Source organism: Muntiacus reevesi, chromosome 3 (genome assembly GCF_963930625.1).
Source record: "Muntiacus reevesi chromosome 3, mMunRee1.1, whole genome shotgun sequence".
In the NCBI taxonomy this organism is placed as follows: Eukaryota; Metazoa; Chordata; class Mammalia; order Artiodactyla; family Cervidae; genus Muntiacus; species Muntiacus reevesi.
Genome location: NC_089251.1, coordinates 66,817,617 through 66,841,266, shown reverse-complemented (window position 1 = coordinate 66,841,266; position 23,650 = coordinate 66,817,617). Strand labels below are relative to the sequence as shown.

Below are 23,650 nucleotides of genomic sequence, written 5' to 3'. Positions count from 1 at the left end.
TCTCCAAGTATTTCATATATGTTATCACAATTACTTTGGGGGAATCTGGTTCAACATAATAACCACACAACACTGCATTTGGAAAGTCTCTTAGGATTTAAGAAGAATCTATAAGTTTCTCCCACCCGCTTTCAAAATTCCTTTCTTTTAAAACAAGGGGGATGGGGTAGGTCTTTTGCTTTTACAGTCCCCCCTATTATGACCTCCCTTTCCTGACTACATTTCTTTGTGGCATCCACTGGCTCTAGTTTGTCCTGTAAAGTAGCCATTAGATCTAGAGGTCTGATTTTATTCACGTCTGACTGGGCACAATGTAAGTATTAATAGTACTGTGTATTTCCTTCACTGACATCCCATTTTCTTTTTTTTGCGACGAACTATTATAAAAACATAAGTTTCCAAAAGAGTGACACTCATTCCTTCTTCGTTGTTGCCCAGAATGCTTTATGGGCTTCTCTGGTGACTAGCGGTAAAGAATTCACCTGCTGATGCAGGAGACATGCGTTCAATCCCTAGATCAGGAAGATCCCCTGGAGAAGGAAACGGCTACCCACTCCAAGATTCTTGCCTGGGAAATTCCACAGTCAGAGGAGCCTGGCGGGCTACAGTCCATGGGGTTGCAAAAGAGTTGGACACAACTTAGCAACTAAACAACAGTGGAATGTTTTATACAAAAACCTCTTTCTTATTCAGAATGATTTCCCTAACCTCCAGATGTGAAAAATGAAACAATTTTTTAAAGTATCATTAAGAACCAATGAATTTCAACAAATTTGATGGTTTTAATTCACTGTAGTTACTCTTCTTTCTAGTGCTCAAACTGGCTCCAAGTCCTTTAACACAACTATAGCATCCTTGGTTTCTGGTGTGACAAGATGACCTAGGTTTATTCTGTACATTTCTCGGTTCAAACCATATTTTTTAAAGAGAAAGAGATCATGTATTAGCACACTTTTTCTTCTGAGTACCTGAATCTTGAAGAGAAAGATGCAAGGACACAGCACCCTGAAGAGACTATCAGACGCTGTTACCTAGGTCTTCAGAGCTGTGGTTCCTACTCCGTTCTTAAGCTGTCACTTCCATTCTATGAACTATGTAGATACTGCTGAGTAATTGAGCTAATTTACTACTTTTGTTGGCACAGTCACTTAGTTTCTAATGCTTACAACCAAAATACAAAATATGAATACAATGGTATAAAAAAAGGATGATCCTAGTCTTTCTTTTGCCTTATCATACAAATTTATTATTTTTAGTGTATCACAAATAAGACTCAACTGCTATTAAACTGTGCTAACCTGTAGAAAGTGCTGCTCCTTTAGATGGAAACATGTACCCTCTCTCACACTGACCATTGATATTTGAGCTCTTGATTATTCCAAGTTAAAGTTTAGTTAAAGACTTGTAACAGAGATAACGTAAATATGCATTTTACACGGTGCTCTCCAGGTCACAGGCATTATCTTATTTCCACCTTGTGAGGGATACTGCTATTATTCCACACTTACATAGAAGAAGATAATCTTAGATGCTCAGTAGCTTGTCTAAGATCACCAAAAAAAAGCACCTATCACAGGAAGGATTTTAAACTAGATCTCTATTCAAAGCCTGTGCTCTGTTAGTTATTCTTGGTTAAAAACCCTCTTCTCTCATTCTGAAACAAAATGGAGAATCTTAAAGTAGAATACACAAATAACTGAAACTTGTATTTCCAAGGGTTATTTTGGGGAAGGGGGATATAAAACTGCTTTTCATGCGACAGGAAAAATAATAGTTCATTTAGAATCAAATAAATACCTCAAATATGTCCAAAACAGAACTACTGATCATCTCCACTATTTCTGTGCTCCTCCTACAATTTAGTCAACTGTATAGTCCTCTCTTTACCTTTACTCTGTACATTTCACCTGTCTACACAATAATTCTGTTCATCCGTGCTGTGATACCCGCATAACCCAGACCCCTTTTACCACGAAGACCTAAAGGAGGTTCTCAACCTCCTTTGCATACTGAGGTCAACCCCTGTTAGGCCCGTTACTGGCAAGCTAGGCAGTACAGCATTCTAATAATTTACAATTTTCATAAATTTCAAGTGGATTCAAACCATCCTATCAACCCCATTCTCATACACTATCTGCTTTCTGACTTTTTTTCTGAGTGAAGAAAGGAGGTGGAACTCCAGCTAGTCTAACATTCATTGCATATTACCCACTAATGAAACTGTGAGCTCATGTTCCATACCCACTGTGAAAGGTGGCAGTGGAAAAAGCTTTTAAGCACCACTGCCCTAAAGACAAACCAAATCGACACCAAGGACTCACAAGCAACAAAGGCATATGTATACATACACTAACAGCCGTCCACTCTTATATACAGAAGATCCCAAAGGTGTTCTGGGTATCAGGCCCTACAGAGCACTTTAGAAATAATCATAGTAGTGAATCCTTTGAAAATTACCAGGAGAGTTATCTTTTGGAATTTCCTAAAGACAAAATACACCCTGGCAGATCAGAAGTTCAGCATGCCATTTGCTTACAAATAGTAACAAGGGCCCTGCTTCTTAAACAGCAACAACTGGATTGACCAATAACTGTCACACAATGGTGATATTTGTACTAAGCCTTCCCAATCTGAAATAAGACTATACTTAACCACAACCAACCACAGCATCACTATCAACTCTAATTCTGGAAACTACTACATTAATCTTAGTTTACCAGCTTCATTCACTGATTGGATGAATGATTAAAACCACCTCAGGTTGTATCTTGCAGCAAATAAAACTTCAACATGATCAATGGAGACAAGTTACTTTCTGCAAGTGTTTGTTAGAACCAATGATATATAGTGCCATTTAACATTATAAAATAAGTACAATATGCATGCATGCTACGTCACTTCAGTCATGCCTGACTCTTTGCGACCCCCACGGACTGTAACCCGGCAAGCTCCTCTGTCCAAGGAATTCTCCAGGCAAGAGTACTGGAGTGGGTTGCATTCCTTTCTCCAGGGAATCTTCCTGACCCAGGGATTGAACCCGGGTCTCCCACATTGCAGGCAGGTTCTTTACCATCTGAGTCAACAGGGAAGCCCAAATACAATACACTGAACATTTTGATTTTTGGATTTATTACACATTAAATCAAAAAGTCAGAAACAGTTATATTAAAAAATGCCACTGTGACTTTTTTTTTAAGCGACCAGTATTTTCCTAAACTATTACTTGAAAATTGGCTCTCAGCGAAACAATATTCTGTCTTTAGAATATCAGATTGGCTAGTTGTCTGTGATTGTGGTTTCAGTCTGTCTGCCCTTTGAGGCCCTCTGTGTGTGGGGCAGAGACATGTGGGGCCACCCAAGACGGATGGGTCATGGTGGAGCGGTCTGACAGAATGTGGTCCACTGGAGAAGGGAATGGCAAACCACTTCATTATTCTTACCTTAGAGCCCCATGAAAAGTATGAAAAGGGAAAAAGACAAGACACTGAAAGATGAACTCCCCAGGTCTGTAGGTGCCCAATATGCTAATGGAGATCAGTGGAGGAAAAACTCCAGAAAGAATGAAGGTAAAGAGGCAAAGCAAAAACACCACCCAGTTGTGGATGGGACTGGTGATAGAAGCAAGGTTCGATGCTGTAAAGAGCAATATTGCATAGGAACCTGGAACGTTAGGTCCATGAATCAAGGCAAACTGGAAATGGTCAAACAAGAGATTTCAAGAGTGAACATCGACATTCTAGGATTCAGTGACCTAAGATGGACTGGAATGGGTGAATTTAACTCAAATGACCATTATATCTACTTACTGTGGGCAGGAATCCCTTAGAAGAAATGGAGTACCATCATGGTCAACAAAAGAGTCCGAAATGCAGTACTTGGATGCAATCACAAAAACGACAGAATGATCTCTGTTCATTTCCAAGGCAAACTATTCAACATCACAGTGATTCAAGTCTATGCCCCTACCAGTAATGCTGAAGCTGAAGTTGAACAGTTCTATGAAGACCTATAAGACCTTCTAGAACTAACACCCAAAAAAGATGTGCTTTCCATTAGAGGGGACTAGAATACAAAAGTAGGAAGTCAAGAAACACCTGGAGTAACAGGCAAATATGGCCTTGGAGTACAGAATGAAGCAGGGCAAAGGCTAATAGAGTTCTGCCAAGAGAACGCACTGGTCATAGCAAACACCCTCTTCAAACAACAACAAGAGAAGACTCTACACATGGACATCACAAGACGGTCAAAACCGAAATCAGATTGATTATATTCTTTGCAGACAAAGATGGAGAAGCTCTACACATCAGCAAAAACAAGATTGGGAGCTGACTGTGGCTCAGATCATGAACTTCTTATTGCCAAATTCAGACTTAAACTAAAGAAATAGGAAAAGGAGTACGTCAAGGTATTGTCATCCTGCTTATTTAACTTATATGCAGAGGACATCATGAGACATGCTGGGCTGGATGAAGCACAAGCTGGAATCAAGATTGCTGGGAGAAATATCAATAACCTCAGATATGCAGTTGACACCACCCTTATGGTAGAAAGTGAAAAAGAACTAAAGAGCCTCTTGATCAAAGTGAAAGAGGAGAGTGAAAAAGTTGGCTTAAAGCTCAACATTCAGAAAACTAAGATTATGGCATCTGGTCCCATCACTTCATGGCAAATAGATGGGGAAACAACAGTTGGTGATTTTATTTTTTGGGCTCCAAAATCACTGCAGATGGTGACTGCAGCCATGAAATTAAAGGACGCTTACTCCTTGGAAGGAAAGTTATGACCAATCTAGACAGCATTTTAAAAAGCAGAGACATTACTTTTTCAACAAAGGTCCATCTAGCCAAGGCTATGGTTTTCCCAGTAGTCATGTATGGATGTGAAAGTTGGATTATAAAGAAAGCTGAGTGCTGAAGAATTGATGCTTTTGAACTGTAGTGTTGGAGAAAACTCTTGAGAGTCTCTTGGACTGCAAGGAGATCCAACCAGTTCATCCTAAATGAGATCAGTCCTGGGTGTTCTTTGGAAGGACTGATGTTGAAGCTGAAACTCCAATACTTTGGCCACCTGATGCGAGGAGCTGACTCACTGGAAAAGACCCTGATGCTGGGAAAGATTGAAGGCAGGAGGAGAAGGGGACGACAGAGGATGAGATGGTTAGATGGCTTCACCAACTCAATGGACATGAGTTTGAGTGGACTCCAGGAGCTGGTGATGGACAGGAAGGCCTAGAGTGCTGCGGTTCATGGGGTCACAAAGATTCCGACACAACTGAGCAACTGAACTGAACTGATCACCTAATGATTTTCCTGTAACGATTTAACGATTTTTTTTAGAGATGTACATAAATCATACAGCCTGAAAACGTATCAACCATCTGATAATAATACCTTTTGAAGGTCAAAGGGGGATACAGCTTTAAATTCAGACATAAACTTACCTTAAAGAACAAAGGCAGAAGCTGAAGTTGTTCTGCGACTGCTGTAGAGAATGATCTTCCTGCACTTGCCATCAGCCATTTCAAAACTTATGGAAATAAAAACAAAGAGTCAGTCTTCGCTACTGAGTTAGAGACTGCATAAGGTAGAATAATTCTATGATACTAGTGCCAGACAACCACTCTGAGAGCTTTCAATGTAAATAAAGAGATCATCTGTGTTACTTCACTGATTTGATCAGCAGTGTGACAGGATCCTTAACAAAAGTTATCAACCAATCCAGGGAACTGAAACTACTTTCAAAAGAATCAATCAGCTAACTATTGATGGTCTACAAACAACCACATGAAGTACAAATTAAAACCAGACTTCAGACATCCTAACAAAGCAAAAATGATAATGAAATTAGTTGTTTACACTCATAGTAAAGAACTACAACTCAAAAACAACAAAACAACCTAATACAAAACTGTGCAAAGAACCTGACATTTCTCCAAAGAAGAAACAAAAATGGAAATGAAAAGAAACAAAAATAAAAAATGAGGGAAATGCAAATCAAAACAAGATACCTTCTTCACACCTACTAGGAGAGTTATTGTCATAAAAATAGAAAACAAGTGTTGGCCAAAATGTGGAAAAGTTGAAATCTTTCTGCACGGCTAGTTGGAATATAAAATGGTGAGGCCACTGTGGAAAAACACCTTGGTGGCTCCTCAAAAAATTAAACATAAAATTACCCTATGCTAAAGCAATTCTGCTTTTAATACCCAAAAGACCTGAAAGCAGAAACTCAAATGTAACTTTACATTAACATTCATAGAAATACTACTCACAATAGCCAAAAGGCATAAACAACCTAAGTGTCTATGAATAGATAAACACTGAAAACATTACACAAAGTGGAAAAAGTCAGACATAAAAGGACAAATATTTTATAATTTTATACCCAGAATAGGCATATTATAGAGACAGAAAGCAGGATGAAGGTTGTCAGAGGCTGAGGGAGGGGAGAATGAGGAGCTATTGCTTAATGGGTACAGAGTTTCAGTTTTGCAAGATGAAAAGAGTACAAAGATGGGTGAAAGTGATGGCTGTACAATAATGTAAAGTATCTGATGCCACTCAACTGTAAATTTTATATTATGTACATTTTACCATAATAATTTAAAAAAAGAGAAAAAAGTCAATAGGATAATATCTGTTTTTAAAGGGAGTTTCTACTAATTTGAGTCACTCACTAGTTTTTAAGAGTTTAATGCCCTGGGTTCGTTCATCTTCTTCACCAATTCCATTTTCTTCCATAACATGGTTCTGAATTTCTTCATCTACATCCATGAGGGGTTTCAACTTCTCTAGAATTCGAGCAGTAAACTCAGGGACACGAGGTGATGCTGTTGGTGCAGTGTTTGGCAAAGAAACATCTATCATGAATATATAGGTCAGCACACTGTAAAATAAAATACATATGATAAGAATAGATCCCACTTTACAAATAAAATTAAGGTTCAAAAAAGTAATGACCCAACCAAAGTAAATCTGCCCAGGACACTTCCTGGAGAGGGGGGCTTGCGCCTGTGCCTACAACTCTGAGGTGTCAAAAACTGCAGTGTGGCAACCACTCCCCACTCGCTTGTGAGCACAATACCATCCTATTTTACATTCAGAAAGTGTAAGTGTAGCTGCTCAGTCAAGTCAGACTCTTTGCGACCCCATGAACTGTAGCCCGCAGGCTCCTCTGTCCATGGAATTCTCCAAGCAAGAATACTGAAGTGGATTGCCATTCCTTCTCCAGGGGATCTTTCTAACCCAGGAATCAAACTGTGGTCTCCTTCCATTCAGAGCCTCTCATCTAAGGTCCCACGGCACAATATAAAACAAAATCTGAAGAAATGTATATCACAAAACTCAACAGTAACATAAACAGTATGTATTATTAGACACCAAAATTTAATAAAAAGAACTCAAGAGGTATACCATACCACAGGGAAAATAATACCCACCTCCCTATTCTTTCCCTGACATTTTTGTAAACCTGGGTGAGTTTAGGCTCCAAGTACTTCAGTAGTCTATGCAATAACTCAGGCACTCTCCACTCTTGCTGGGCAAGGCCGCCTTGGAGGACATAGAGTCGACTAAAAATCAAAACAAATGAGAGCTGGGTTAGTGTCCCTCTCCACCTTTACCTGTCCTGCTCCCCAACTCTGTGGCATGTGGGATTTTAGTTCCCCAGCCAGGGGTCAAACCCATGCCCCTTCAGTGGAAGGGCAGGGTCTTAAGACTGGAACACAAGGGAAGTTCTGCCTTTACATGTTGACAGTCTGTATTCTACCTAAAATTGTTTCATTTTCAGGCTGACAGTTTATAACAACATCTTTAGGAAGATTTTATTATTTTTTTCTACATCATTTTCTCTGTATCCCATTTCATTTCTACTACTATACAGTCAAAAGAAATGATGACTTTAGAATACTCATTGAGTTAATCAGTAAGCATTAGACGTTTCCTTACTAATTAATATTAATAATAAATTATTTTTCTTATTAACAGGATTATCTAGATTTCCTTCTCTTGTTCAGTAATTTGTTTTACAGCTCCTTATGCCCAAGTATATTTTTCCTTAAAAGGATTACTATCTTCTTTCCTAATAGGAAAGAGTAAAAAATTAGATCATGTGATAAGGAAGTTAGTAATATCATAATGGTACAAAAGAGCAGTCCTGATAAGAAAAGATGTTAACAGTAGAGTAGGCTGGACCTACTTTATGTTTGAACTGCTCAGGTTGCCTTCATTTCTCCTACTTGTTCTCAAGTAAGAAATAACTCTATTTAGCATCATAGGTTGTATGTAAATGGACTATGGTCATCTCCCAGAAGAACGGGGTTAGGATACATAGCCGTTAGAGGTGTAGAACTTCACTTCCATTCTACATCAAGAACAAAGATGTTATCTTTTGTTAACCTCCTCAGCTTCCTTCTTATTTACCATGCATCTACAAAGGATCCTCCTTCACCACTCAGTGGTGATTCCAACAGCAGTTCAAAAAGCCAATGAAGTTTCCGGGGATCTCTGCTTTCCTGTGTTGAAAACATAAAGTAGCAATTAAATTCTGCAAATTAATTGCTATATAATTAACTGTTAATTAACTGCCATATAATTTTGCAAATAAATCAGACATTCTTACTTAAGAAATATAAACAAACCTAAGTCTCGAGGAAAAAAATCAAATTAAAACTTACGGGTGAGTCAAATCCAAATGTAGCTGACGTCAAGAAAAGCAACAGTGAGAAAAGTGTCAGCTAATCAGACTGTTTTAAATCAAAGTGTAACTGCTCTGCACGTTTTTGGTGTCAAAAATGACACCTATAACCTCATATCATCTGGCTTTTACTATATATAAGTGACATTTCTAGGTATATGATTTGGCTATAGTCATTTAATCTAAAAATGCAATTACCATGGCAGAAAAGGTATAATTATCACTTAAGAGTTATCACTCAAGGCTTGCTTAAAAGGCTAAACAGAACCATCTCTCCAGTTATGTAAGAGGACAAAATTTCAGGATCAAGAGATATGAGATTTTACACATTTTGAGATAGGGTATGAAAGAGTTTGAATAAATCATTAGTGAGACACAAAAATGAAGAGGAAAACTTACACAGGATGTTGCTATACAAGTTCCCCAGTCGTTGTAAGTTTCTACTGTAATGTTGGACAATGCTGTTCGAAGCAGAGGACAAAGAAGTTCCCAAAGCTTCTCCACCTACTCAAATAAAACATAAAAGTTAATGATACTCAGAACACGTTCCTTCAACTATCTGTTCCTGCAAACCCACACATACAAATATACAAACTGATCTTTCCTTTATTTCTTAAAAGACCCAAAGAATCAAAGAAGGTATCATGATACATGAAAACATGGCCAGGTAATATGGCAATTTCCTCCCCCCTACGCTCACCCCCCTCGCAAAAAAAAAAAAAAAAATCAGAAGAGACAACTTCTATGGTTCCTTACAAAATCTCTCCTACTATTGAGATGTTCTCTATTCAAATGTCTGAATAATACAGTACACTGAGCTGAAATAAAACCTTAATCATCTCTGTATTTCGCATGCTTACAGTCACAGGATTGATTCCTAATACAGGAACCAATGACATTTCAATACAATTTAGTATTACCTGAAAGTATGATCTTTATATTCCAAGTTTTGAGTTACTATAAATAGCATTTAAAAATGTGTTCCAGTTACACAGGCAGTGAATATATGGGTCTGAACACTGAACTGCTTCTCATAGTTTAGTGAGAGCACAAATCTCCTTGACAAAATGCAGATTCTGATTCATTAGATCAAGATGGGTCTTGAGATCCTACTTTTCTAATGAACTCCCAAGTGATGTCCAAGGTACAGGTCCACGGACCCTACTTTAGTCAAAAGGACTTATGTTAAGACAAATGGGAAGAGATGGTTTGGGATAAAATTTCCAGTTTAGCATTAGACACTGAAAAAAAAAAAAAAACAAGCTATATTCTAAACAAGTAAAAAGGAAAGGGGTTGTATTCTGGAATTGAGGTAATTCAAAAATGACAGAGAAAGGATGACAAGGCTACGTATTAACATGTTTACCTAAAACTGTTTCATTATATGCAAGCAGGAAAATGGCAATATTACAAACTTACAAATTCTTTTATTTAATACATGATTTGAATATGTATAAAATAATATATTAATATATTAACCTCCTACATGTAATTAAGTATGAATTTTTTCAGGCATTCTGGACATTCTACCAGGTTATTTTCAGTCTAGTGCATTTTGCCAACAAAGAAACTAAACTTGAGGTGGATATGTAAAACTTAATATTAAAATTCAAAAGAGGGATACTCAAAACAAGGCTGTCAAATTCAAAACTATCTACAAGACCAAATGAGTAAAGTAGCACAGAGGCTAAGAGAAAAGATTTAAGGAGAAGCTAGAGAGTGCCTCATGAAGGTAGAAGCTCATGAACAGACCCAGCCAACAGATACAGTGCAGCAACATGGGACCAGGATTCCAGGAGCTTCCTATTTTTCAAGAAAAACTAAAGTTCTTTTTGCATGACATACCTGGAGGGAAAATAATTCAAATTTTAAAAGATATTCAATGCCACCTACAGAACACGATTTTGTGACCTATACTCTAAAGCAATAAAGAGTCAAAAGTGAAAGTTGCTCAGTCGTGTCTGACTCTTTGTGACCACTTGGACAATACAGTCCATGGAATTCTCCAGGCCAGAATACTGGAGTGAGTAGCCGTTCCCTTCTCCAGGCGATCTTCCCAACCCAGTGATCGAACCCAGGTCTCCCACATTGTAGGCAGATTCTTTATTAACTGAGCTATCAGGGAGGAAAAGCAATATGGAGTCAAACATTTCATCTTTTAGGTGCCAATATCATTTTTTTGTTTTTAAAGATCCGTGTCTCCTCAGTGCAGCCGTGAAAATGTTTTGATAAACACATAATCTGCTGTCCATTTTGGAGCGCACGGGCACCACAGGCTGACCTCATGGAGATGAGCTAAGCACACAGGACCACTGGCCGCCCCACTGCTGTTCCCATCACCACTCCCATCAGACACTCGTCTGACTACCTGCTGCCTCGGTCCCTCTGGAGGACTGCTGGCCCCAAGGTGGCACTTGAACAGGGGCAGAGGGGTAGAGGAGGGTGAGGGGACTGATCCAGGTGTTAATACCCAATGCGTTGGGAATTGCTACACAAATGGACAATGCAGCTTTAAGAAGAAATGTGCTCTACAAATTACATCACCTTTTCAAATGTCCAATGCTTAGAGCCTCTGATTAAGCCAGCTATAATTTCTGCAACACATCGCTGGGTGCTCTCATGTGAATCTGCAACCAAACGTTCTAAATGGGGCTTCAGAACTGGCAGGAAGGCATCATCAAAATTTCTGAATATACCCTATGCAAATAAAGAAAAAGTTGTTCAGTACTCAAATGACTACATCTCCATTATAACATGCTCATTTTTGTTTACTATATTACTACTGTGCTTAAAATAATCCATGTTCTCACCTTAGAACTTAACTGCCTTAACAATGTCTGTAAGTTAAATGGTAAAACCACTTGTCATTTGCCACATCACATTAAAATATAATCAATGAAATAAAAATAATCTTTCTGATCTTACAAATATCACATACACCTCAAGAAAAATCAAACAAACATGAAATGCATACAGTCTTGTGGGTTTTGGTGTTTTACCTCTACTGTTAATTATAAATACTAGAGATAAACACTAAAAAGCCTGGTTTTTTAAGTCCTAATCCTTAAGCCAAGAGGAATATGACAGGCATTACTTCCAAAGTAATTTTAAAAAAGATAATAGATGACTAAACTCAAACTTTGATCAAATATTTTCAAACTCACAAACCTACAAACTGATAATCACTAAGCTTCATGAAAAGGGTATATAAATAACATAGTTACCTTAAAGAGGCAAAAACGACGAGGATTAAATTTATCTTTTCCTTTTCTGTCTTCTAAAGATAGAAAGGTAATTAACTGTTCGACAAATTTAGGATCAGAAAAATGATCAAATATAATCTGTTCTGCCTATAAAATTGAAAAAAAAAAAGAGAACATTCAGGGATTAAAATTTATTCAAAATTATTTTCATATTTATAAACTACCATAAGTTAGAAGTAAACTTTGTTCAGAATTAGGAAACAGAAGCTACAGCATAAACGTACTGAGGAAGACATAAACTTAAAATTCTTCAAAATGATAAAGAAGTTCTATGAAGACTGAGGTTCCAACCTAAATCTACAAATAACTATTAATGACTACCCACCGTTTATATGCAATAAAAAACTAAAAGTCAGTCTCTAAGTGAGTGCTAACCAGGCAGTTTAACTTGAGAGTGACTTAGAGACCTAAGCCTCGTGTCAGCTGGCCCTGAGAGAACGGCGGCGGGTTGGGGCAGGGGGAGAAAGGGAGTGTACATTTTCCAGTACTCACTGTACTACACTGCAGGACACAAAATGGGGGGAGCAAAACATGAACCAAGCTCTACTAAATCAATAGCCAAAAGCAAGACATACGTGAACCAGGTTAAGTGTTCACAAATGGTGAAATTAGATGCTTACCTCTGTCAAATCCTCCCTGCTTCTGCCAAGCTTAGGCTGCTCTTCTACACCAGCATAAACAACCATATTCCTACACAGTAAGAGTTTGTATTGGTAACATACATAGATAGAAAACAACATTAGAGCTTCATGGATTAAAAAGCATGAGATGTCCACCGTCAGACAAATGGACAAGAAAGTTGTGGTACATATACACAATGGAGTATTACTCAGCCATTAAAAAGAATACATTTGAATCAGTTCTAATGAGGTGGATGAAACTGGAGCCTATTATACAGAGTGAAGTAAGTCAGAAAGAAAAACACCAGTACAGTATACTAACGCATATATATGGAATTTAGAAAGATGGTAACAATGACCCTATATGCGAGACAGCAAAAGAGACACAGATGTATTGAACAGTCTTGCACTCTGTGGGAGAAAGCGAGGGTGGGATGATTTGAGAGAATAGCATCGAAACATGTATATTTTCATATGTGAAACAGATCACCACTTCAGGTTCAATGCATGAGACAGGGTGCCCAGGGCTGGTGCACTGGGATGACCTTGAGGGATGGGATGGGGAGGGAGGAGGGAGGGGAGTTCAGGATGGGGAACAGATGTACACCCATGGCTGATTCATGTCAATGTATGGCAAAAACCACTACAACACTGTAAAGTAATTAGCCTCCAATTAAAATAAATTAATTGAGAAAAATACAAAAAAAGCCCCATCAGGTTGCGCATTCTAACTACATAGATTACTAGGGTAAATAAGAGATAAAGAAGTGTTTCTTGGGGCTGGTTTAGACAGGTGTAGTATTTTTTTTTAATAGGCAGGAATATAATTCAGAGCAACTATTAACAGACTCCTTAGCAGTGTAATGGTCGGACTAAGGAAGGCTAAGGGTTTCAGAAGAAAGACAAAAAAATAGGAGGACGAGGCACAGCACTGAGCGCAAGAACAAAGAAAAGAAGAAGGGCGAAAAAGCTAGAGATCGTGCATCTGTGGTGACAGCGCACCTATGCTTCACTGCCTCAGAACGTCCGGAGAAATCCAGAGGACAAAACAAGTGCTATCGAAGATGAGCTGTTCAGTAATAAGGTGCTTGGCAAGCTGCAACTTACTGTGGCCAGGTGTAGTATCCCCAGTGAGTTTTTTCCACAAAGCAACTTGACTCCCATTCTTTTTTAGTTCTTGGTATGCTTTTGCTATCATAATGCAACCAGTGATTGTCAGGCCTATCACCAGCAACAATCTGGGTGGGTTTAGGATATCCACCTAACGAAAAGACAATTACATTTGATGAACTTCAAAATATCTATGCAATAATTATTCTCAACAGCCAATCCATAGTGCTAGTGTGACTTTATCGTCAAAACAAGATTCTGTGAAAATTCACTAAAGCAAAAAACCACAAACATAAGAAGTATTTCAAATCAGAAGAGGAAAAATGGGCTTATCATCTACTAAATGGTGCTGGGATAGTTATCTTAGGGGGAAAAAAAATTAAGTTTGATCCATACTTCATTTCTTTTACCAAAATTAAAAAAATTAATTTTGTTAGGTTTGATTAATTCAATTAGGCTTGAATTAATTACAAAGCTCAAAGAATTCCTATGTATTCTTCAACCAGATGCCTTCAATTTTTACATTTCACCATGGGTACACTTTGACATTCTCTCTCTCTGTTCCAAAATAAAGATGTTGGTGCATAGCTAAACTCCCCTCCTAAAATGGGGTAGGAAGGAAAACTGAAGGCAGCTGTTAGAATATCTCAGGAGTTACCAGAGATTAAAAAAAATGTATAGTCAAATGATAAATTTGGTTAGGATTTGGCATGCTCACTGCCTGGGTTCGGTAACTGGTCACAGAACTAAGATCCCAGAACTAAGCACAAGGTACAGCCCCCCAAAAATATTTCTCCTTCCAAAATCAAATTAACTTTGCCCCTAAACATTTATTGATGAATTAATGGTAAAGATATTTAAGTCTTTGAAACACAGTTTGGGAAATAACTAGTCTAACCGCTTAACTGGTGAGATAAATAAAAAGTAGATAACATGTATCCAGAGTGTGTAAAAGGTACACATCTTACATAATATAAAGACATAAAGAGCCATCTGTTTTTATAAATATTGTTATCACTAGTTTTTACTAGGTCAATTGTTTTCCCTTCATAATATTATTTCATACTTATAATTAAAATCTTCCTAGGGGCTATCCCGGTATCCAGTGGCTAAGACTCTGTACTCCCAATGGATGGAATCTGGGTTTGATCCCTGGTCAGGGAACTAGATCCTACATATCACAACTAAGAGTTTGCAGGCTGCAACTGAACATCTAGCACGCTAAAACAAAGAACTTGCGTGCTACAACTAAGCTCTGACACAGCCAAACAAATAAATATCTTTATTTAAGTAAAAAAAAAAAAAAAATCTCCTATACTTCTATACTTGGTACAGAAAAATATTTGGATCAAGAACTGTAATTTATATATTTCAAAGAAGCTTTCCAAGTCTGACTGAGAAGCACGATTCATCTTGGTAATACTTACTGATTTCATAGGGACTGACGGTCAGTTTTTTGTGGGTTCTTTTTAGCTGCTTAAGAATACCAGCAACAGCTGAGATTGCCATCTAGAAAAGAAGCAGGTAAGGTACATTTTACATCTCTCAAAGGATTGCTACCTTTTCTCTCAAAAGCAGAGAAACACCTCACCCACTGACATATGACAGCAGTCACATGAGAGCTAACTGATTTGGGCTGAGTTGTTTGCAGTTCTTACTGTTGAACCCTAACCCATGCGAGGCTCTGCCTAAACAACCTGTATCCTTTCTTTGTTAAACCAATTCCTGCTCATTCTTCCTATCTCAGCCTAGATATTTCTTCCTAGGGATCTTTTCCCAATGTGCCAGGCCAGGTCACCTGCCTCAGATAGTTTTCATGTAAAACCAAAAATCTGTATCCCTCAGACACCTTTTCCTTCCTGTAACATGTTATAATATACCTGTGGTTAATTTTTCAAAGTCAGGCTTTCCAATAACTTATAAACATGCTTCCTGCTATATCCCCAGTGTTTAAATTCACAGCACCTGAGAACACCTCTTCATGTATTTGTTGGATGAATTATTACCATCTCTGACCCAAGAGAGGTGGACTTCAAAATTAATATACTTCAACATGTAGAAATTCTCAAACACAAGATTATAGCTAAAATAAAATATCTACCTTTCGAACTACAATTGCATCATGGTTGAGATTCTCAACAAAAAAACGTATGGCACGAAGAGGCAACACTCTGTCATCTCTCAAGAGCAGAGACAAAAGCCCAATGCCTATATGCTCAAATTTCCACGGCCTGAAAAAGGGAGAGTGAGAAAAAAATCAGAAAACACACTGACAGTCATTCATGGTCTTCAGGGTAGAAATCCCCTATAACATTGAAGATAAAAGTGTTGGGAATTAAAAAAATACTTTTTTTTGCACTTACAAATTTCTCTGCTCCACACCATCTAGCAAAGTGTTAACCAAATTTTCATAGTTCCTTAAAAAAAAAGAAGAAATTCAGGTGAGCTATTATTTTAATACAATGCTAGGTAGGATGAGTATCAAAAATGTAATACAAATTCAAATTCCTGCCAAATTCACCATCCTCATTACCAGACTATAAAGGGTCTGATGAAAAACAAGCCAGAGTGAAGTAAGCAGACAGGTGACACCGAAAAGAGAGAAAAAGTAGAGAGGAAAAAAAAAAGTAGTGTTAGGTACACTGAGCAACTGAACTGTTCCTGGGTGTACATTCAAAGGGAAATCCATGAGTGGTAATCAGGAGTGGCCTACCTACACAACACCCAGGTATACATGAGGTAGCCTATAATGTTTATTATTTATATAGAAATGCTGGGAAAAAAATTAACGAGTACATTTATAAGGCAAAGAAAATAATAAAGTTGGGAAAGCTCCTAAATCTAAAAGCAATTTACTAATCATGATAACAAATTAGTATAAATTTAATCAAAAGGTTACTACTATAAGAGCTATGATGAGATAAATATATCAAACTTAAATTTAAGATTTAATGAGTGGAATATGTATACTAAAAGAAAAATCAATTCATGTTGGAAAAAACACATGATGTGATTATTTTAAGATGGTGTTTTTCTATTTCCATAGCTAAAAGTGACAAACAGATCTTCACAATAACTACCTCTTAACATTTTGGTATCTCTTCAGTATCAATGTGTAAATTTCATTAGGCAGATATAGTGCATCACTATTTGAGAGATATTTAAAACCTACTGTCTATAATGTTACACGTCTGGATAAGCAGGCATTAATAATTACCTCAGGGCATCAACATTCCTCTCTTGTTGGCGTTTAAGTCCTTCTTTAATTTCTTCTGAGCTAAGCATTGTCTGGTTGATAGAGGGGTTTTTTGATTGTTGAAGTAATTCTGCTATTCCAAAACATGACTTTGGAATCTTATTAAAAAGAAAAGACACGAAGAAAATGAAGTATGGACATACCGTGGGTAAATCTTAACAACATCATGCTAAGTGACAGAAGCCAGATATAATCTGCCACAAATTGTATAATTCCATTTACACGTAATGTCCATAATAGGCAAATTAACAGAGAAAAAGAGTAAGTCAGTAGTTTCCAGGCCCTAGGGATATGGGGAAATGGGAAGAAACTATTATTGGATATAAGGTTTCTTTATTTGAGTAATTATAATGTTCCAGAATTGGAGTACTGATGGTTGTACAACCTTGAGAACAGACTATTGTGACTATAAGCACACAACTGTTATGTTAAGATTTTTGTATGTGAATTACATCTCAAGTTTTAAAAAAATTTTTAAAAAGAAAGTATAATCTGACAGTTACAAATACTAAGAGGATATTTTGCAAAAAAGGTATACATTTCGAGTAGTGGTTTTTAAAACTGAGGATAGATGTAAAACAAAATAACTTCAGAAAAGAGGAGGATTCAACTGTACTCACATCTCTTACCCACCCCCAATTCTGTTGGGTATGTAAATAAGCATTTGAAAACTTTTAGATGACAATCTGGCTCTGCATCCTCATCTTAGCTCTACTGAACCTGATACTTACTTTTTTATTTGTCAAATCATCCAATTTAAATCTTCACTATAAATTACGAACCCTGTAGTCAATCTTCTGTGACTTTGACTAGTAAAACTGACCTCCTAAAACAGAACAAACTTTCAGAAAAATGAGGCCATAGACATACAGGGAATAATGGCAAATGCCAACAATGTAATATATTTTGTGGCCTCTTGGTAGAAAAATCACCCAGTTCTCTCCTAGCCATGCTTCAACTTTCTGCTTCACCCTGCCATTTATAGTAATGATCACTAAAGCATTAAAAGGAAAGAGAAAACAAATGCTTAAAAAAAAAAAGAATCAAATGCCAAGAAAATGATTACTGAAAAAAAGACAAGAAAAATCATAGCATTTTAACAAAGCAGTGTGTGCACTAATGTTTGAATTTAAAAAATGATTTTGCTTACTGTGAAATCCAAGCCAATTGTTTCATATTGTCGATGAATCTTTTCTGCAAGATCATCAAACAGCCTCACTATTGATGGCTTTTCCAGGGACATTGCTTGGCTAAGCCCAGAAGAAACAATTGCTGGCCAAGTCTGTACAATACAGTCCCAGTCATGAAGGTTTGCCAAGCATACACCACTGTGATTTCCAAGGAGACAATACAAGGCACCCTGCAGGAAAAAATGAAGATGAGAACTAAGGCACTGTTTAGTTGTAGCCAACAAACCTACATGCTGTTTTCAAATCTACTCAACATTGATTATTTAAATGCTTAGTATTGGTTAGTAAAACTGGTTCACACATTTAACACGTTACTTTTATAGAGATCTGAACTTGACACTTAAGTGCAATCCAGTAATATTTTCTCTAAGTCATTTAACAGATGGTTAGCTCAAGGAATGGCTATTAATACAGAAATGTAAAGATTTGCTTTTAAGCATATTAGCTTCCATTCTAATTCTCTGCTACTACATTTATAGAGGCTGTGAAATCTGTCACTCTTTGCATTTTAGGGTATAATGTCTGGAGTACTTTAAAAAACAATAGTTAAATCTGGTTTCCAAGTATTTCCCTAATTATATAAAAATTTGGTTACATATACTGCATAATTTTTATTAATACTAGTAAGGTCTGTATAGTCAAAACTATTGTTTTTCCAGTAGTGATATATGGATCTGAGAGTTGGACCATAAAGAAGGCTGAGTGCCAAAGAATTGATGCTTTTGAACTGTGGCATTGGAGAAGACGCTTGAGAGTTCCTTGGACTGCAAAGAGACTAAAGCAGTCAATTCTAAAGGAAATCAATCTTAAATATTCATCGGAAGGACTGATGCTGAAGCTGAAGCTCCAATACTTTGGCCACCTGATGTGTAGAGCCGATTCATTAGAAAAGACCCTGATGCTGGGAAAGATGGAAGACAGAAGAAGGGGATGACAGAGGACAAAATGGTTGGATGGCATCACTGACTCAATGGACATGAGAGTGAGCAAGCTCTGGGAGATGGTGAAAGACAGGGAAGCCTGTCGTGCTGCAGTTCGTGGGGTCACAGTCAGATACAACTGAGCAACTGAACAACAATAAATAGGGGTTTAATTCATCAAAATGATTCTGATGACAGTAGACACCTCTTTTTAAGGTACCCTATTTTACTGAGGACTTCCTCAAAGGCTTAGCGAGCAAAGACACTGCCTGCAATGCAGGATATACTGGAGATGCAGGTTCAATCCCTGAGTTGGGAAGATTCCCTTGAGGACGAAATGGCAACCCATTCTAAATTTTCTTGCCTGAGAAATCCCATGGACAGAGGAGCCTAGCGGATTACACTCTATAAGGTTGCAAAGAGCCAGACATGACTGAGTGACTAAGTACACGTGCATTTTAATAAAAAAGAGCTATCAGGATTAAATCATTTTATTTCTTGAACATTCACAATTCCAATCTGGCTTCTTAACCACCTTGGACTCTAATCCTCTTTATGGTTCTTATAAGATCACTGTAACTTCGATTTTACTGACTTCACAGACAGTTTACAATTTCAATCTTACTTGACCTGTCTGATGTTGTCCATTTAAACTGCTTTCAACAACATATCACCCAACAAGTTAGACTGTCTACAACCCTCTTGAATTAGATACCCGCCTTGGGGGTCAGCAATTCCATTACTGTGAAATTCTTTCAACTTTTCTCCACAGTTGAAAAATACTGTAGTAAAAACAAAAACGCTGTACCTTGAACTGCTGTTGAGTGACATCTTGTCTATCAGGTCGTAAGAACCCCAAAACCAAGGGAATGATATCTCTGCAACAGAAGTTATATGCTCCCAAGGCAGCAAAAAATGTTTGCTGGGCCTTATTTCTGACCTAAAGAAAGAGTTATGAACAGACGTTTATTAAATCGTAGAAAAACTACCAAAAAAATTCCACATGAATGATTAAAACAAAGCAGTAGTAATTTACATGCTGTAGTAATAACAGAAAAAACATACCAAAGCACATAACAAAAATGAGTAAATAATAATCTTTCTATTAGAAGGAAAGCAAACTACCACCAACTACATCCAAAGTTTAAGTTACACTCGTTCAATCATTTTTGGTAAAACAGAGACTGAATGGAACCGATATGCAATTGTTCAGTAACATAATCAGCAGACTATTAAACTTTTTATTCTGAGTTATTCTTAACGAGAAGAGTCAGACTGTCTTTTGTGTCTACACGAGGAAAATCAAAGACTTTCCAAAACATAAAACAACTTAAACTTATTAATGCAAACCTTAGGTATAGGCTACAAATTTTGAACCCAAACAAAAGATTCAGTATAAATTCATAACTCATGAACTAGCTAAACAGTAATGAACAACAGCTCATTATAGTAAAAAGCAATATACTGTACATTTTTCAAATAATACTTCAGGCAAAATCTCTGGGTTAGACTGGTTTCCTAATTTACAGACTCACTGGCTATATATACATCTCTTCTAAATTTTTGGTCTTATGCTACCTAAAAGGATGCACCCCATAATTCACATGGTATCGGCTTCCTAAACTCAAGCATAATGCCACAAAATTATATGGCTTTCATAGGCTGGTGTTCATAATATGATTTACGTGGTATCAACCTTACACTAGCTACACTAGCATTATCTACTTTAGTTATATTTTTCAAAAAAAAATTTTGAGAAGCAATTATTAACAGCAAAAATAAATGTTCTTTTAAAAAGAGAAGCAAAACTAATTTGAATATATTTGTAACTTAAAACATAAACTTTTGATGCTAATAAATTATTTAAATTCCCTTGTTAAAATGGGGATACTTAATTTTTTAAAAAAACTTTTTATTCTGTACCAGAGTATAGCTGATTAACAGTGTTGTTTCAGGTAGACAGTGAAGGCACTCAGCCATACATGGACATGTATCCATCGCCCCCCAAACTTCCCTCCCATCCATTCTGCCATGTACACTGAGCAGAGTTCCACGTGTTTTACAGCAGGTCCTTGTTGGTTACCCACTTTAAATACAGCAAAGTGTACATGACATTCCCAAACTCCCTAACTATCCCTGGACACACCCAGAGTATTTGGACTAGCCTTACCTGACTGTATGAACTTGTCGATAAACGAAGAAGATCTCTAATCATATCTTGATGTATCTTTTTGTATTCACAACCTTCAACAGTTAGTGTTCGCAGCTACAAAGAGACCAGTGTAAATCAAATCTCAAAGTTTTTAGTAAAAGTTCATTTAATTATGACATAACACCAATAATTATGTATCTGAAAAACTGTCATTTTAAAAATGTCATCATGGCGAGTTCCTTGGTGGCCTAGTGGTTAGGATTTTAGGTTTTCACTGCTGTGGCTCAGGTTGAATCCCTAGCTGGTGAACTGAGGTCTCACAAGCCGCATGCAAGGCATGCCCCTCCCAGCAAAACGTATCTTGATTTTAAAAAGCTATTTACCTCATGCTGTAACATTACTCTGTCAATCAATAGTGCTCTGATATGTTGTTTTTTCCCATGGAGCTGAAAAACAGAGTAGCAAACACTTCAACATCTTCCATGAATGCCTCACAATGGGGTCCTCTGAATCCCTTAACAAAAAATTAGCTCAAAGAAGGTACAGGAAGGGCTTGTGGGTAGTGGAGGTGTTTCACTTATTCTAAAAATCATGAGACATATTTAAAAATATATTATTTCAGTTAATTTTATGGCTAATTGTAGAAATATTCCCTTTAAATAGCTCATCCAACACCCATTTTTTCTGATGATGTATTAACAAATCCATGTGTGGGAGAGCAATGCAGCTGGTCTTTATTCAGCCAAATACAATATTAATACTATAAATACAACACCAGCTCACTAAGAAAAATTACTGACTCTACTACATTTATAAACAGCCTTTCTGGGTAACTGTGTATGTTTACTACAGAATATAACATCTTTTACTTTTGTAAAAATTATCTTTTAAGTTTTCCCCTACCCCAAACTTCTACCCAGTCACTAAAGGAAGAAGGCTGGAACCCAGATTCCTCTTTTACACCTTTATCTCATTGGCTATCAAGACCCCACCAATTCTTTCATTTTCAAAACCCCTTACCTCCACTAGCGCAGGCTATGCTTTCCCATCTGAACTATTACTAAAGCCTCTTGACTTCCAGGCTAGTTTACCTACTGCTTATTCTTACAGAAGAGGCAGAGCTTTTTAAAATCCACTGAATTGAATATTGATCCTTTCAATATTCACATCAGATCTACTTAAGAACTTTTAATGACTTCCCCACTGCTGAATGTAAAACTGAAGCACATTCTTGGAACAAAACTAGAACTGACCTAGTTTACCTCCTGCCACTCTTACCTACAACTACTGTTCCCTAAGGCATGCCATGTTGGTACATCTCCCTGCCTTTTCCCATGTCAATCTCTTTGTTTAAAATATGTAGCACCCCATGCCTAAACAACGAACTCGTAAAACCTTTACAGTCTCAATTTCCCAAAACACTCTCCCAATGAAGAACAGTGCTATGATCATCAAATGGCTGATTTAAGTTATTCTTTCTTCCATGCTCCCAGGATATCTTATACTGACCTCTCCTGAAGAACAAATTAAGATGAAATAAAACACAATGCTTTAAATTCACGCCTATGGGCAATTCCTACTTTTCATCCCTTTAGGTTCTTCTATGATAGTGAGAATGCAGTTGCTAAGTTATCATACTCCAAATTGCCATTGAGAGTTCAGAGACTAGCATGGAAATTGACAGAAGAGGTTTCAGTAAAGTATATTTATTTCCAGGATCCTTTTGATTACACCAGGATATAGCATTTGAAAATCTACTATTTTTACTTACAGGGAAACTTCCTCTGTATGCTGAACAAAGCTAAATTAGGTGGTTCTGTCAATATTATATACCTTTAAAATAAATTCTGAGTTGTAGGTGAAAATACTGACCCGATTTTCCATTGATTTCTTTACTAGGTTAAAACTTTTCCAACGAGAGTCAAATTCATGCTTGTGAGATCCCTGGAACTGCAAAAGGTCTCCAATAATCTGTGCCAAAGAATTTCAAATTTTATATTTATGAGTTGTCACATCAAATCTGGTCATATTAATAACCATGCAATTGTGTAAATAACAATTGTACCTTTATGATAAGAAACAAGGACTTGGTATCATCTTCTGAATTATTAAGTATGTGGTCTATAATAGGAGGAAAAGAATTTTTGTTAAAATATTTTAAATTACCATAGGACTTCTGATATACTAGAAAAGAACGGAAAAAAAAAACCCACTGCCTGATATTCTCACTATTTATAATTTTTAAATCGTTAAGTAAAAGCACATATGCTATAAAATTTCTAAATACTTAGTAAAAAGAAATTAGTTAAATACATGTATGTACTTACTAAGAAGTTTCCTTATGACCCTAGCAATTGTTTCTCGGTAGTTCTCTCTGGATAGATCTATTTTTAAAAAATGAGAAAAGGCATTTTACACACACTGAATGCAGCCCAGAGCTTTGAA

General features: G+C 37.0%; 1 protein-coding gene across 2 annotated transcripts in view; it reads right to left on the bottom strand.

The window, feature by feature from the left end:
• Positions 1-23,650, bottom strand: part of PSME4 (proteasome activator subunit 4) — a 94,202-nt gene that overhangs the window by 9,566 nt on the left and 60,986 nt on the right. The window contains exons 22-41 of one of the 2 annotated variants that reach the window (XM_065929293.1): positions 23,533-23,589; positions 23,271-23,326; positions 23,078-23,176; positions 21,589-21,651; positions 21,224-21,319; positions 19,862-19,993; positions 18,094-18,303; positions 16,905-17,041; positions 16,051-16,104; positions 15,789-15,918; positions 15,115-15,196; positions 13,685-13,838; positions 12,578-12,647; positions 11,919-12,044; positions 11,239-11,391; positions 9,094-9,198; positions 8,421-8,512; positions 7,439-7,570; positions 6,677-6,885; positions 5,441-5,526 (exon numbers count right to left, since the gene is read on the bottom strand). In XM_065929293.1, coding sequence (XP_065785365.1) covers positions 5,441-5,526; positions 6,677-6,885; positions 7,439-7,570; positions 8,421-8,512; positions 9,094-9,198; positions 11,239-11,391; positions 11,919-12,044; positions 12,578-12,647; positions 13,685-13,838; positions 15,115-15,196; positions 15,789-15,918; positions 16,051-16,104; positions 16,905-17,041; positions 18,094-18,303; positions 19,862-19,993; positions 21,224-21,319; positions 21,589-21,651; positions 23,078-23,176; positions 23,271-23,326; positions 23,533-23,589 — 2,243 coding nt within the window. The remainder of the gene's footprint in view (positions 1-5,440; positions 5,527-6,676; positions 6,886-7,438; positions 7,571-8,420; positions 8,513-9,093; positions 9,199-11,238; positions 11,392-11,918; positions 12,045-12,577; positions 12,648-13,684; positions 13,839-15,114; positions 15,197-15,788; positions 15,919-16,050; positions 16,105-16,904; positions 17,042-18,093; positions 18,304-19,861; positions 19,994-21,223; positions 21,320-21,588; positions 21,652-23,077; positions 23,177-23,270; positions 23,327-23,532; positions 23,590-23,650) is intronic. The other variant, XM_065929294.1, reaches the window with a different exon arrangement.